Source organism: Eurosta solidaginis, chromosome 5 (genome assembly GCF_040869045.1).
Source record: "Eurosta solidaginis isolate ZX-2024a chromosome 5, ASM4086904v1, whole genome shotgun sequence".
NCBI classification, from domain to species: Eukaryota; Metazoa; Arthropoda; class Insecta; order Diptera; family Tephritidae; genus Eurosta; species Eurosta solidaginis.
The window spans coordinates 174,539,796-174,555,289 of record NC_090323.1 but is presented as its reverse complement, the minus strand read 5'-3'; the positions used below and the strand labels follow the sequence as shown (position 1 = coordinate 174,555,289).

At 33.7% G+C, this 15,494-nt stretch overlaps 3 protein-coding genes and 1 pseudogene across 7 annotated transcripts in view; 2 read left to right on the top strand and 2 right to left on the bottom strand.

Annotated features, from left to right (window-relative positions):
* LOC137233880 (uncharacterized) overlaps positions 1-15,494 on the bottom strand; it is a 63,986-nt gene that overhangs the window by 5,338 nt on the left and 43,154 nt on the right. The window lies entirely within an intron of this gene.
* On the top strand, positions 1,700-4,979 carry LOC137233883 (uncharacterized). 3 transcript variants are annotated; one of them, XM_067757400.1, is made up of 7 exons: positions 1,710-2,037; positions 2,108-2,184; positions 2,246-2,458; positions 2,521-2,677; positions 2,735-2,950; positions 3,085-3,489; positions 3,549-4,979. In XM_067757400.1, the coding sequence occupies exons 1-5, from the start codon at positions 1,812-1,814 to the stop codon at positions 2,851-2,853; spliced, it is 792 nt and encodes a 263-aa protein (XP_067613501.1). In that variant the 5' UTR covers positions 1,710-1,811; the 3' UTR covers positions 2,854-2,950; positions 3,085-3,489; positions 3,549-4,979. The 3 variants fall into 3 exon arrangements, with proteins under 3 accessions (XP_067613500.1, XP_067613499.1, XP_067613501.1); XM_067757398.1 differs by having other exon boundaries at positions 1,703-2,037; positions 2,521-2,950; XM_067757399.1 differs by having other exon boundaries at positions 1,700-2,037; positions 2,521-3,489.
* LOC137233885 (tRNA (guanine(26)-N(2))-dimethyltransferase-like) lies at positions 11,932-13,223 on the top strand. The gene is made up of 3 exons (XM_067757405.1): positions 11,932-12,280; positions 12,337-12,777; positions 12,846-13,223. The coding sequence occupies exons 2-3, from the start codon at positions 12,725-12,727 to the stop codon at positions 13,123-13,125; spliced, it is 333 nt and encodes a 110-aa protein (XP_067613506.1). The 5' UTR covers positions 11,932-12,280; positions 12,337-12,724; the 3' UTR covers positions 13,126-13,223.
* On the bottom strand, positions 14,335-15,319 carry LOC137233886 (uncharacterized; annotated as a pseudogene).

Here is a 15,494-nt window from a genome sequence, read left to right as displayed (position 1 = left end):
TATTAACATTTGGTCCGAATTTTACTTCCGCATTGCCTTTATCTGAGATCTTGCTTTTTACAATACCCATAGGCTGTAGCGTATAGGTATCACAACCAGTGCATTGAAATACCATTCATTGTTTGCTGTGTTCATATTATAAAGATATGGTAAGTAATTGGATTGTGGTAAAAGGCCAAAATGCTGTATACCAACCTCATGCTATATTTACACTTCTCTTGACTACTATGCATACGCACAAATACGCGTATATAAAAATTGGCAGAAATGCTCAAAAGTGGCTCAATATATTTTCCATAACGATTAGAGTGCGTTTCAACCCAATGCAATAGTATACGCAATCCCATCTCATGGCAGCATTTCATACGCAAAGGCACAGAACTATATTTGGCATTGCAGGCTTCAGGCGTATTGCCTGCCAGCACAGCCATATCATTCGCAGTTACAAGTAATGAACCCCCACTCGTCAGTGATTGTATAGCGCCATCCAGAAAGCGATTCGGACAACCATAAGGATCTAAGTCTATAACATCGAAGTGTTACATATTTCACTTTCTTTCTTTATAAACATGCACACATTGATATGAGTTTTTTTGCTAAAACACACTTTAGTAGACCAAAAAATATTAAAGAATGCGTATATTAATTTCTGCAAAATGTAAATCACAAAAATTGAAAAAATTTTCCACTTTTCTGCAGAATTAGAAATGGCGGATTTTTTGCACGCAAAAATGACGTATTTTGCTATCCCTATGAAAATAATAGGTGCGAGAGAGCACGATACATTGTGTGAAAATTGTGCAAAATTTGTCAGCATGCTATTTCATTTGCACAATTTTTCATTCCAAATCGTCACCCCTGTCAAAAATTCGTGTGGCTGTGTGCGTTTTTGGTCACACGATTTTTGCAGGGCAGTTAGACAAGGCATACTAACCTTACTTTTTAACACCTACACTCACTTTTAAAACAACTAAAGTTAATTTTATAACAAAAATTAGCCGCTTCACTCGAGAAAGAAAATGTTTACATTACATTTTTTTTTTTCCTTTTTAATCCGTTATGTTGATGCTGATTTGCTGCTTATACAAATTTTGCTCCGTGACTATATGTTGTCTGCTCTGCGTCAAAATTGGAATTGAAATTCAAGTTATATGGCGGTTATACAAATGGTAAAACCACAGTAAAAATGATTGTCAAATGACTGGAAAATGTAGAGTGAAATGACCGAAAATATGACCGCCATTTAACGCGCATTGTGACGTGTGTGAGCAGAACAGTGATATGCTCACATCCTATAAGTGTGAGCGGAATGCACAATCACATAAATAGGTACGAAATGGGAAAAAAGTGTAAAAAAGTTACCGACGCCTGAACAAACGTGACCAAAATTTAATATGGGGGTTAACCGCACAATGACGGTCAAATGACGTGGAGCGTTTTTGCAGGGGGCGTGCGATATGATAGCTGTCAAATCTTCCCTGCAAAAATCGTGTGACCAAAAACGCACACAGCCACAAGAATTTTTGACAGGGGTGACGATTTGGAATGAAAAATTGTGCAAATGAAATAGCATGCTGACAAATTTTGCTTTCCCACAATGTGTCGTGCTCTCTCGCACCTATTATTTTCATAGGGATAGCAAAATACGTCATTTTTGCGTGCAAAAATCCGCCATTTCTAATTCTGCAGAAAAGTGGAAAATTTTTTCAATTTGTGTGATTTACATTTTGCAGAAATTAATATACGCATTCTTTAATATTTTTTGGTCTACTAAAGTGTGTTTTAGCAAAAAAACTCATATCAATGTGTGCATGTTTATAAAGAAAGAAAGTGAAATATGTAACACTTCGATGTTATTCGATGCGATGCATTGCAGCCAGGATTTATTGTTTAGTGGCTGTACAGAAATCTCCTCTGTGCAGGCTGCAGAAAACCTGAGGAAGTCTTCACCTGATCCGCCAGTGCCAATTCGCAACCAAAGCGAACTTTTTTCAAATGAAACTCCAACAACATCTGTAATGTCGGAGCCAGACAAAGGTAATCTTAGGAAAAAAAAGACTTTTTTAATAATAAATCCAATGACAAAATAATTTGTTTATTTTAACAGATATTATGGCTATGCTTCGTTTAATACTTGAGAAGCAAACAAACATTGAAAGGCGACTGGAGAGCTTGGAAGAAAATGTAAGCATTTACTAATTATAAAGCAAGCGTTTATATTTATATACATATATTTAAACTTTAGGCAATTCCCAAAACTGATGTGATGGCGCATCAGAAAGTAGTACGGGAGTCCAAGGTTCTAGTCAAGCGAGTACACAAAATGGTCTGCAGAATTACTGGTGAAAGTGGGGAGGATATCCACGCTGATCTAGCTGTGATGCTGCCAATGAAGTCCATCGATGCTCTCTTTGACTTCGAAGAGAAGATATTGGAGAAAAATTTCGAAGACGCGGTAGTAAGTTTTCCACTATTTATATTTGGTTTAATATTTATAATAAGTTGCAACGCTCTTTGCAGATTACATATTTTTTTTCTCTCAAGGGCTCGTCCGGCGAACTTGGCAGTGTGATGAAGCACATTTTCACTGACGAGTTGCTTGACCTTTTTAACTGGGCTGGCGGAGGCGGAAAAAAAGCACTGTCAGCACTAAAAGTTGTGAACGTTGCTTTATTCGGTAATGCATATACATATCTTTGGCAAGGAGATATTTATTTTAAATCGTGTTTTGCAGAAATTTTTAAGTTACAGGGCAGGATAAAGTTTGAGGACGACCTCCGAAAATACGTAATCCAAAGTCACAACAGATGTAAACAGAGGCGTTACCTACAAAAAAAAAATAGTAAAACGTAAAACACACAGAACTGCGAAAACCGCACCAGCCATCACAAAACCTACGAGGTGTCTATCGCTAATCCAAATTTAAAGTTATCTGCTGCAACAATCTATGGTATTTATCATTCACTCACCAGGACAAAGCCGCTGAGACTTTGCCATACTTTAACATACAATACTTTACCCCTTTTTAGCACAACTATTATTTTTGATTTTATTAAATTTTATAAATTGTTTCTTCCTCTACAGTTCAATTTCCGTATTGGATGGTAAAGATGACTTTCGCATTTTGTCCATCAATAACTGTGACAAGGTGGAAGATATCTATGCGCGTAAATCGCAACATATTATCTTGGTCGAGCGTTTCTTCAATAGCTCCCTAAGGGGTGATGGTGACAGCAGAGAAACCCAACTGTTTACAAATGTTACACTTCAAAAAGAATCAAAATATCTGTCATTGCGTCTACGGCTCAAATATACACAGTATACGAATGAATCGAACGAGCCTAACGGATAGTTTACATATTCATGATATACGAGACTTGAAAATGTTACATCAAATCGAAAATAATGCACCAAACGAACTGGGTCTGAATACTGAAACAGTACACATATTCAAAATCGATGAGAAGGCTGTGATGATAGCATTAGACGGTGAGTTATTGAATAACATACGAAAACCATTTTAACCCATCTATTTATTTGCATTACAGCTTTAGCTTTACAAGTAGCAAAAATTGCTTCCGCCAGGCAATTGGAAAAGGCAGAGAAGCATTCATCACACTTTGCGGATGATGCAAAGTCAGAAACTGCTGTTGTAACTGCTGTTGTAACTGCTGCCACCGACACAACGGTCATCTCTACTTCGCCGAGTAGCGGCTGTTCCGACTAACTATCGAAGACAGTATCATCATATCTTTTGCCAACACAGGTCAGCGATGTGCTTACGCAGGACCGTGCCTTCGCTACTTTATGATGAATGTCAATTCCCACCAATGGCTATTGCGGCGCGCGATTGACCAACAAGACGACGGCGCAGTATAGATAAAGAACGTTTGACTGCCGCAGCGAGAGCTTAAAAACTTTTTGATTGAACATGAAAAAGGATTATGTATTTTTTTACTGGTTTAGTGTAGGCTGTTGCGGCTGCGTTTGAAGTGTGAAATTTATTAAAATTTTAATTTGACAGTAAATTTAAAACAAAAAACGCTTAAGCTTTATGAGCATTGAATTATTAAGAATATAATATGATGTAATATAACAATATTTTGCTACAGTGCTGGCCACTTAGACGACGCTGCAGCAATATAGCTCAAAGCAATTAATATATTTTTTATGTTATTATTAAAGTACATACTTACTTCGTTTTTATATGAACTGTATTAATTTAAGTTACAATTTCATGTAAATATATAATAAGGTATGTCGTGATCCGATTGCTGTTGGAATTGAATGATAAGATTTAGAACAATAATAAGACTCAATCACTAGTCCTACATTTTTAAGTTCATACTTTACTTTATTACTTTCAAATTCAATTACGACAGCAATCGGATTCCACGACACCTTTGAATATTCTCTTTCTGAAAAAAAGAGTAAATCTAATCTGAATTTCTACTTAGCTTTACGTTTTAAATTGATTCAAATAATTGGATTTTTTTCTAAAGCTTAAAATTATTTTCTGTTCGCTTGGAAAAGATTTCAATTGGAAAACAAAAACCAATAATGCGAGTTTATTTGTTATTAAAATAATTACTTTTCTTTATATCAACTTATTAATTTAAGTTACAATTTCATGTAAATATATAATAAGGTATGTCGTGATCCGATTGCTGTTGGAATTGAATGATAAGATTTAGAACAATAATAAGACTCAATCACTAGTCCTACATTTTTAAGTTCATACTTTACTTTATTACTTTCAAATTCAATTACGACAGCAATCGGATTCCACGACACCTTTGAACATTCTCGATCTGAAAAAAAGAGTAAATCTAATCTGAATTTCTACTTAGCTTTAAGTTTTAAATTGATTCAAATAATTGGATTTTTTTCTAAAGCTTAAAATTATTTTCTGTTCGCTTGGAAAAGATTTCAATTGGAAAACAAAAACCAATAATGCGAGTTTATTTGTTATTAAAATAATTACTTTCCTTTATATCAACTTATTAATTTAAGTTACAATTTCATGTAAATATATAATAAGGTATGTCGTGATCCGATTGCTGTTGGAATTGAATGATAAGATTTAGAACAATAATAAGACTCAATCACTAGTCCTACATTTTTAAGTTCATACTTTACTTTATTACTTTCAAATTCAATTACGACAGCAATCGGATTCCACGACACCTTTGAATATTCTCGATCTGAAAAAAGAGTAAACCTAATCAGAATTTCTACTGAGCTTTAAGTTGTAGATTATTGAAATTATTGGACTTTTTTTCTAAAGCTTAAAATTATTTTCTGCTCGCTTAGAAAAGATTTCAATTGGAAAACAAAAACCAATTAAGCGAGTTTATTTATTATTAAAGTACTTACTTCTTTTTTGTATGAACTGTATTAATATAAGTTCCAATTTCATGTACATATATAATAATATTGAAAATAATAAATATTGAAAATTAAATTTTTTTGGTTCATATTTTATTCATATGGCTGCTCCAGGTAAAGTAAATCTGCAGGTAAAATTCACGTTATATGGCGGTTATATAAATGGTAAAACCATTTGACGAGCATTGTGACGTGTGTGAGCAGCACGTGCTATGCTCACATCCTATAAGTGGGAGCGGAATGCACGATCACATTAATAGGAACGAAACGGAAAATTTGGTCACAAAAGTTAATAACGCCCATGCAAACGTGACTATGAATATAACCGCTGCAGAAAGTCACAATGACCGTAAAATGACTAGTAAAATGACGTGGAGCGTTTTTGCAGGGAATGATTGCTTTGCCTTCGTAACGAAATTACAAAGATTGTATGCTGAATATAGCTTTCATGTACTAAGTAGGGTTGCATTTTTTATATCTGTTTTATTGGTTTGGTTTTTGTCTTAAAGCGAAAGCACATATGTTGACTTTTAAGTGCTTTGAATTTATACTGTATCGCGAATGAGATCAGTGGATACGTATGAATGCCCATTTTGGCATGTTCGTTTAAATGAAAGTTTTGTATGTACATATACATACATATAATTGTCGATATTGGTATCTTGAAGTTTTATATTAAAATAATATACTTAAAAATGAGAAAAGTATAGAAAAGTGTATATTGCTCTTGTAATTTTTAATCACAGATTATAGAATTTAACTTGTGCTTTTTTTAAAAATGAGGCAAGTTGAGTAATCTTGGTTGTGTTGTTACCACTAAAAATATCTTCAAAACTGAAGTTGTTAAATAAATTGAATTCAGATCTTTTATCATTTAGGTTTCTGCATAGGAAGGTTTGGTGATAGTAGCTGTCTGTTTGACCACAGCGACACCGTGACGAGTTGATTGCCTTTATTTTTTGTAAGTATTGCTTGTCATAGGTATGACCGGTGAGGATTCTATTTATTGTTTTAATTTCTGTAGTAGGTATATCTATATTTTTGAACCAAGTTTTGTTTTTTCTAATGGGGGTTGTTGTGAATAAGTTGGGTTTATCACTCGCATAATTTAAAAATTCTTCATACCAGTCATCATGAATATTAGTTTTTATTAGCTTGAGAGCTTCGTCAATTGTAAGTTTAAAACTTTTATTCGGACTATTAATCGTTGCTTTTTTGGCTATTTCATCAGCTTTTTCGTTGCCTGGGATACCTTTATGGCTAGGTATCCAGACAATGTGGATCTGTCTAAAATTATAACTCATGATGTCTTGATGAATATTATATACAATGCTATTGGTTGCTTTTGGGTTTAGGAGTGCTTGGCACGAACCCAAACTGTCCGTAAATATCACCAGTTTATCACATTTGTTATTTATGGCTATGTTGATGGCTTCTTGTATAGCCATCAATTCACCAAAAATAGATGAGGATTTAAAATTAAAATTAAAGCTATGTTCTAGATTCGAGGAATAGTTATATATGCCACATCCAGTCGTATTGTGTGAAAGAGATGTATCGGTGAACATTATGTGAAAAAGATTGGCTTTGTAGTCATTTAGAATGCTTGAGAAATTGCCCTGAACACTTTCACTTGTCATATTTTCTTTCTTTCCAGAAAACAATTTATCTAGGACCACCAGGTCAGAAATAGGACACAGTACATGGGGATTCACCACGTCAAGGCTGTCAAAAATTGCCGAGAAACGATTGCAGGTTTTTGAGTAGCTAGAATTGAGATTAGCATTATTGCAAATGGAATATTTGATAGGATCATCATATGCAAAGATTTTTGCCAGCTCTTTAGCTGTCAGCCACATTGCACGTTCAGAGGCAGGAAGTTCATTTGCAATTGCATAAAGCAAGGGAATGGGTGTGGAAGGGGTGGCTCCTAAACACCTTCTTAGAAATTTATTTTGCAAAGTAATTATTTTCTTGGTATTTGAATTAGGGCTGTTGGATGCCGTGGTACCACAGTATTCTATTTTTGATCTAATTAACGTTTTATATATATTTAAAGCTTTTTGTGTATGTAGCCCTGATTTAATATTGGTGAGATATTTGAAAAAATTAATGTTGTTGTCTGTTTTTTTAATTACAGAATCGTAATGATCTTTGATTGTTAGGGAACTGTTTATGATTTTTCCAAAATTTTTAAGTTTTGAACTAGTGGGAGTGTTTGGTTGTGAACACTAATTTGAATATCTTTTAGCGGGCCTCTATTTAGGTGGATAATTTTTGTTTTACTTGAATTGAAGCTTAGGTTCAGTTCAGAGCACTTGTCCGCAAACCGGTTTAAGGTATATCGTAGATTTATCTTGGCGGCATCTATAGTTTCACCAGAAGCAACAAAAAAAAAAAATCGTCTGCGAATTGATATATTTGCGTGTTGGTATTAGTAGTATCATGAAGTTTGGATGTATAAATGTTAAATAGTATGGAAGATAAACAGCTACCTTGGGGAATTCCATTGTAAATATTAATGACCTCCTTGCCTATGTTAAGAGTTCTGAGGGCTAGGAAGTTTATTATCCATTCAATGTATAGCTGATCAATTTGTAGTTCAAAAAGCATATCTTTAAGAGCGCTTATGTCGACGCAGTTGTATGCGTTGGATATGTCGGTGGAGCAGAGAATTACGTGTTTTTTCTCATTTTTTGATACACTGATATTGTGTAGGATATAATTTAGACATACAGAGCATGATTTGTTTTTCCTGTAAGCAAAGGAATTTTTGGGAAGGCAATTGTTAGTTTCTAGAAAGTTGTATAATCTGTTTTTTATGCATGAATTAATAATTTTTAAGAGTACAGGTATTAAAGAGATCGGTCTGAAATTTTGATATTGACTGAGATCAGCATCTTTTTTTGGAATCGGAACTACTTTAATTGCTCTCCAATGGTCAGGAATTTGATTTGATAAGAAAAGATCATTTAGTATTGTTTTTAAATTGTGTAGTGTCAGCTCTGGTAACGCTTTGATCATATTGTATGAGATGCCGTCAATACCCGCAGCAGAGTCCTTTTTTTATTGGCCAAAACTAGTTGGATTTCTTCAAATGTGAAAGCTAAATCAAGGTTTGGTTCCACTTCGGTGTTTATTGCAAGTCTTAAAGAGTTACTTGGTACTTGGTCGTTCAACATATTCAAGAAATCTTTATTGTAGTTATCACACCATGTTTGAGAGATATTTTGACTGAAGTCTCCTCTAAGGGCCTTTACAAATTTCCATGCACCTTTGCCTTTACTCAGATCTAATTCTTCAATTTTATTATTAAAATTGTTTTTTTTTGCCCTTTTCACATCTTTTTTCCATTGTTTTTTGGTTTTAATTAAATTTTCAAAATTTTCGGGATTGCGGATGAGTTTGGCCTTCTTGAATGCCACAATAAGAAGTCTGTATGATTTGTTTATTTCCTCATTCCACCAAGATTTGGGGATTCGGTTATTCTTAGCAACATATGTAGCATCTTGGATTTCATCTTTGATTTTTTCTTCAAAAACACCTAGAGACGAATCGCATTCAAGTTCATTTAGTGACTTGATGAGTTTTTTTTTGGAAATGAATTTAGTGATGTATGTGCTAATGTTGTTAGTTTCTATTGTAATAGGAAAGTGATGGCTTCCTCCAATTCTGGTTTGATCTACAGAAAATTTGTATATGGAATTGTTATTGACGAAACATAAGTCGAGTACTGATCCGTTGTTTGTACGGATGTCACTTTTAAATGTGTAGGTGCCATCATTTATATTAGTAAAGTTGGATTGTTGTATGAGATGATTTAAGTGCTTTCCCTTATTTGACTCACATGTGTCACCCCAAGCAGTGGATGTTGCATTAAAATCACCAATTAAAAAAACATTGTTGTATCGTTCTAAAAATTTAAAATTCTGCAAATTTCACCAGGAAGTTACTGGTATTTATATTTGGAGGGAAATATACGCTGCAAATTATTATGTTTGGTCTTAAGTTTTTTGTTTGTATAATTAAAACATCATATTCACTATTGAAATTAATTTTGTGGAATTTGATTTCTCGTTTGACAGCTATGGCTACGCCACCATAGCCATCATTCCTATGTTTTTTACATAAATTAAAATTGAGTATTTTTCTATGAGATGTGTTTCTGGATAAGAATACTTCGCTTAAGCAAGCGAAGTCAAAATTGTATTTGTTTAGGTAAAATTCTATTGTGTTTATATTAGCTTTTAATGATTGACAATTATATTGCATTATTTTCATGATTTTTGAAGGGATTTGATTGTTGAATATGGAGAGTATCTTTTTAGCAATTATTGCTTCAAATTGGCCTTTGAGGCCTTGAATTTCTTCAAGAGCGTTGGAGTTGTTATGTTCTAGAGATATTTTTTGGGAGATTTTAATTAATTGATTTATGAATTTTTCAAATTGGGATACTAATCCTTTTTGGTATTCAGGAGAGTTGAATACAGGATTAATTGGATTTTTTTGTCTAATTATTTTGGGAGGAGATTCTCTGGGAGGTGGGGTCATGTATCTTTCATTGCCCTTTTTGGCAACATGGCTATATTGTTTTTTGGTGAAATTTCTATTTATTTCAGTGTCTTTATCAACAATGTTTGAATATTCATTTTCCATCGCAGGAAGTCTGTTTCCTCAACTTCAAGCATTTCAAATCTGTTACCACACGAGGGTAGTACAAATCCAGTGCCTCCTTTCTTGTTAGCTTCTTGACAGCCCTGACGCGGGCAATCTTTGCTTCTTTTTCCCGCTGTGAGCATTTATTCCTATCTCTGGCTGAGTGGCCTTGATTATTGCATAGAATGCAGGTGTTAGATACACATTTTGGATTTTGACATTCAGCTTTACCACATGTTAAGCAACGTGTCTTCGTTTTACACGACATCTTTGTGTGACCAATTCTGCCACAATTTTCACATTGTCTGAGGGGAGGGATGAAAAACTCAACATTTAGCTTTGTATAGTTGTATATAATGTGGGTAGGAATGTTATTTCCTGAAAACCCAATTTTTAAAGTCATAGTCGCAATATACTTGTCAGTGTTGGGATCTTTTCGTGTAAAGCGTTTCACCGACTCTATAGGTATAGTCGTGATTGCTTCTTTGGCAACATCATCATCTGAGAAGCAGAGTGGGACTCCTTTTACAATTCCATATATTTCCAAGGCAGTTCTTGGAATGAATGGTTTCAAGTCTCTTTGGATGACACGTTGGTCTATAACAAAGTTATTAGCATGATATGTACTTTTAAAGATAATTTTATATAACGTTCTTCCAATGGCTTGGATGTGGTCAATGTCTTTTATACGCAAGTCTCTTATTTGACTGAATAGTGTGAGACCATTTGTCATTTTTTCATTTTTCAATGTGGCATGTGACGAAAAGTCTACTAGCACAAAAATTTCACCTTGGAAATTTTGAGGGTATTGTATTAACGGTCTGTCCTCATATTTTTGTCTTGCACTGTTTTGTGCATTACCTATATTTGTGGTTGTAACTGTACTTATGTTTGGGTTCGTGCCCTTAGCTGTGTATGTTTCATTTCCTCCCATTTCTACACTACCACTAGCATTGCCTAATGTCACACTATTATTGTTGCTTTCTTCTTTCCCGCCATTTTTGGCGCTTCTGACGCCTTTTTTGCTTTCATCATCCCCAAACTTCAATTCTATATCAATGGCTTGAGCCATGTTGAAATTAACATTAGAATTTTCATTTGATTTGATGGATGCAACACTCGATTTTTCATTGATTTTGGACATTGCCTTGCACATGGAATCCTCACCTTTATATTTCACCAACCCTCACTACTAAGCTCGAAGAACCCAGTAACATTTTCATTTTTTTTCTATTTTAGCTTTTCTGTTAGCTCCGGTTGCACTAGGTGAATCCTTTGCATCCGTGGACGTCACCGACCGTCGGGTCGGCGACGCCATAGTGTCTTTAAGATTTCTAGGTGCCTTGTAAGACACCTTTGCATTTTTTTCTTTGGGCACTGTAATAAATTGCTTTTTTCTTTTTTTGTTATTAATTTACCCAAAAGTATCAATATATATTTTTTGTGTCACACAACCAAAATACTCACCAATTTAAATGTATATATGTATCGTAGACAATAAATTAAACGTGAGAACAGTTCTAATTATATTTGACACACACAAGACTTGTAAGTCACTAACACGTAACACTTAAAGAAAAACGCGGGACGATCCACTTTACTCAACGATTAAAGTCCGAATGAAATATGTAATTGCATAGTATAAATAATCGTGAGCAATTCTAATGCAGAATAGTAAATTTTGATTTCCACATACATACAAGAAAAAAATTCTTGTTACCATTAAGATTTATTATCCAAAATTGAAAAAAAAAGATTAGAAAATTCGATGTAAAAAAACGGCTATGTATGCAATAAAATAGCCTCTCTTGTTGAGATACCCCTCCATGGTCTCATTAATTATTGTGACGGAGGTGTGTTTGCAGCAGCAAAGTGAACCCAAACAGTGTAGGTCGTGGTGGTTGTTGTTCGTGGTCCGCCTCAACTGGACCAGGTGGGGCAATGACGCCACATCCAGTTATACCAAGGTATATACCACAACAGCAACCGGGTAATGCAAGGCCACGATAGCAGCAGCAACAACCTCCCAAGGCTGGCTATCATCGTTGATTTATAAAAAAACAGTGTTGTGCATCTGTAATGCTTAAATATTTCCTCTGTTGAAACAGTTTACACGATTCACTGTTCAACGAAAGCAGCAGCCAGCGTATGCCACCACCGAACAGCTGATAACAAAAACTTGGATGCACAGCAGTTTAAAGCCAAAATGGAAGTTGAGGAAATATCTGAAAATAAGGCAAATATATGTTTCGCGTTATTAACAAAATCGCCCTAAATTTTATGAATTAACAGATCGCTACGAACGACAAAGCACCCGAACGTGTGATCAAAGAAAGCACTACAGAAATTATTGCCGACGGGGCCGTATTCTACAATCCAGTACAAGAATTTAATCGTGATTTAAGTATTTCAGTACTTAATGTATACTCAAAGCGGTTGATAAGAGAGCGGGAAGCGGCGGCGCATAAAAATCCACAAAATACAAAGGAAAGCAAGCAATGCTAATGACAAGAAACCATACACGGCTGGTGGTGTAAAATACGACGATGGACTGCGAATATTGGAAGCGCTTGCTGCAACAGGTTTACGTAGCATAAGTTATGCAAAAGAAGTAGCAGGCGTGCGTGAAATTGTTGCAAATGATCTATCTAAGGTGGCAGTAGATTCCATTAGCGTAAATATGCGACACAATGGAGTGGAACATTTAATTGTGCCAAGCGAAGGGGATGCAATGTAGGTTTGATATACGAATCAATAGCTAGTGATTTAACTGTAATAATCAATAATAAAATTCGCAATAGGACTCTCATGTACCTTTCAACTTCATATGAGAAGCGTTTCGATGTTATAGACCTAGATCCTTATGGTTGTCCGAATCGCTTTCTGGATGGCGCTATACAATCACTGACGAGTGGGGGTTCATTACTTGTAACTGCGAATGATATGGCTGTGCTGGCAGGCAATACGCCTGAAGCCTGCAATGCCAAATATAGTTCTGTGCTTTTGCGTATGAAATGCTGCCATGAGATGGGATTGCGTATACTATTGCATTGCATTGAAACGCACTCTAATCGCTATTGAAAATATATTGAGCCACTTTTGAGCATTTCTGCCAATTTTTATATACGCGTACTTGTGCGTATGCATAGTAGTCAAGCGAAGTGTAAATATAGCTTGAGGTTTGTATACAGCATTTTGGCCTTTTACCACAATCCAATTACTTACCATATCTTTATATTATGAACACAGCAAACAATGAATGGTATTTCAATGCACTGGTTGTGATACCTATACGCTACAGCCTATGGGTATTGTAAAAAGCAAGATCCCAGATAAAGGCAATGCGGAAGTAAAATTCGGTATACCAACTGGACCAAATCTTAATACAAATTGTGCGCATTGCGGTGATAAACATCATGTAAGTTTCAGCTATCCCACTTAAGTATTTAAACTCGAATAAATCAAATTTTTTCGTTCTTACTTAATTGGTGCTTAACCGTTTAAACGGTTATGTCCGTTCAAAAAGGCGCGTCAGTCGCTTTTAAAGAGGGTTAACTGGCACCAATTGTTCACACCAAATTGTTTCTTATATTCCCAAATATAGATGGGCGGTTATAGTTGATAATACAACTATATATTTTTTAAAATTTTAATTATTTTTATTTTAAAATATTGATATTAACATTGAAAATTTATAAAAACAGTGACATTAAAATTTTCTTTATGAAATAATATTCAAAAATAAAGTAATTCAAAAACTAAAATACAAAAATAAAGTATATTTAAATAAAGTAGATAACTCTACATCTACTCCCCCTCCAGTGAAAAGAAAAATTAAATTTTTAATGTTAATTTACAGTGTATATTAAATACTGTAAGAATTTTGTGTTATAGTTTGAAAAAAAAAAAAAAAAAATTGAATTATGAGTTAATTGCGTTAAATGTGTATGTTAGTATTGATGTAAGTACCCAATCTTTTGATGATTCGATGTACTTGATAGCTTATTTTTAGGTGTCGTTGTTGTTGTTGTTGAGGTTAAAAATAACTTAATAGTTGTTTGGTAAATATTGTCAATTGTAATGATGTATTTGAAGAACCTTGAATGAGGTTGAATGATAATAGATGGCAACTTTGTGTGCACAATTACTCAAAAATTAAAAACTTGTATTACGCAGAATATATGTTCAATATATATGTAATTGTACTCTGCATAATGTATGTCCAAGTTGTTGATGAGGAATGAAAAGTTGATTCCTTTATTCGTTTGAGGGTGGTATGAAATTGTTATTGATTCGTGTCATGTTAATGAGTATAATATTGAGTTTTTAATATGATTCTAATTTCAATATGAAATAATTGATATATGTCAATAAAAATAATTTTAAGAAATCTTTTGAGATTTTTTAAAATTGATTGTACTAATTAGTTTTATTTTAAAAATTTAAAGTTGTTTGTTGTTTTGAATTGGAAATGAGATTGACTAAATATGAATTTGAGTTTATATGTCTGTTGTTGTAAATTTACTTACATGTGTTAATGACATATATTTTTTGATTATAAACTGGAGAGAGAGTGTATATAATTAAAATATATTTAATATAACTGTAATTTTGAATATTTTAACTCTTTTTTGTATACATATATAATTTGATTATTTTGTTTGTATATTGGTTCAACGAAAGATTTAAATAACAAATGTTGAAGGTAGATAGATGGTAAACTTCATTACTCACATTGACACTGCAACTATGTCTTCTTAGTCTTCAGAGAGTGTTGAAGTGTATATTTTTGTTGAGTTAATTTGCAACATGGTGGAGGTGGATATTGAAAATTGCATATCAATTTATTTTGTACTTTTAGTATACATCCAGTAAATCCTGTATAATATTCATAATTTTCGTGTCCAAATAAATTATGTGTAGAAATTTATCAGCAATTTGCTTCATAATTTTTGTGATAATTTTAAATTTAAGTAAATTTTTATATGTGTCGTTTTGCTATCACTGACGTATGACTGAAAGAAACTCGCTGCAACTTAAATGCCTAGCGCCTCGCTGGTCATGCACGTACTGGTTTGTGTTGCATTGGTGGTAATAAAATCGAATGTACCAAAGAGTAAAACTAATAAACGTTGAGCGTATTTCGGCAGTGATGTAAATAATTAGAGCGTCTAAAATTTCATTAGGTATTTTACGTAGAAATCTTTTTGAGTGCACTTGTAATTACATAAACGGAGTAATTGTCCATATTGACAAACCGGCCAGTTTGCAGAAAATGTATTGAATTTTATAGTACCCTTATGATTCGGAGCGGGATCGCCATAATATAGTTGATAATACAACTATATATTTTTTAAAATTTTAATTATTTTTATTTTAAAATATTGATATTAACATTGAAAATTTATAAAAACAGTGACATTAAAATTTTCTTTATGAAATAATATTCA

Coding starts and splice junctions, on each gene's coding strand:
- LOC137233883 (XM_067757399.1), top strand. CDS start 1,812: ATGTTTATAAAGAAAGAAAGTGAAATATGTAACACTTCGATGTTATTC. Junction 2,038..2,107: donor AATGTCGGAGCCAGACAAAG/GTAATCTTAGGA, acceptor TTATTTTAACAG/ATATTATGGCTATGCTTCGT. Junction 2,459..2,520: donor AAAATTTCGAAGACGCGGTA/GTAAGTTTTCCA, acceptor CGCTCTTTGCAG/ATTACATATTTTTTTTCTCT.
- LOC137233885 (XM_067757405.1), top strand. CDS start 12,725: ATGCGACACAATGGAGTGGAACATTTAATTGTGCCAAGCGAAGGGGAT. Junction 12,778..12,845: donor CCAAGCGAAGGGGATGCAAT/GTAGGTTTGATA, acceptor AATTCGCAATAG/GACTCTCATGTACCTTTCAA.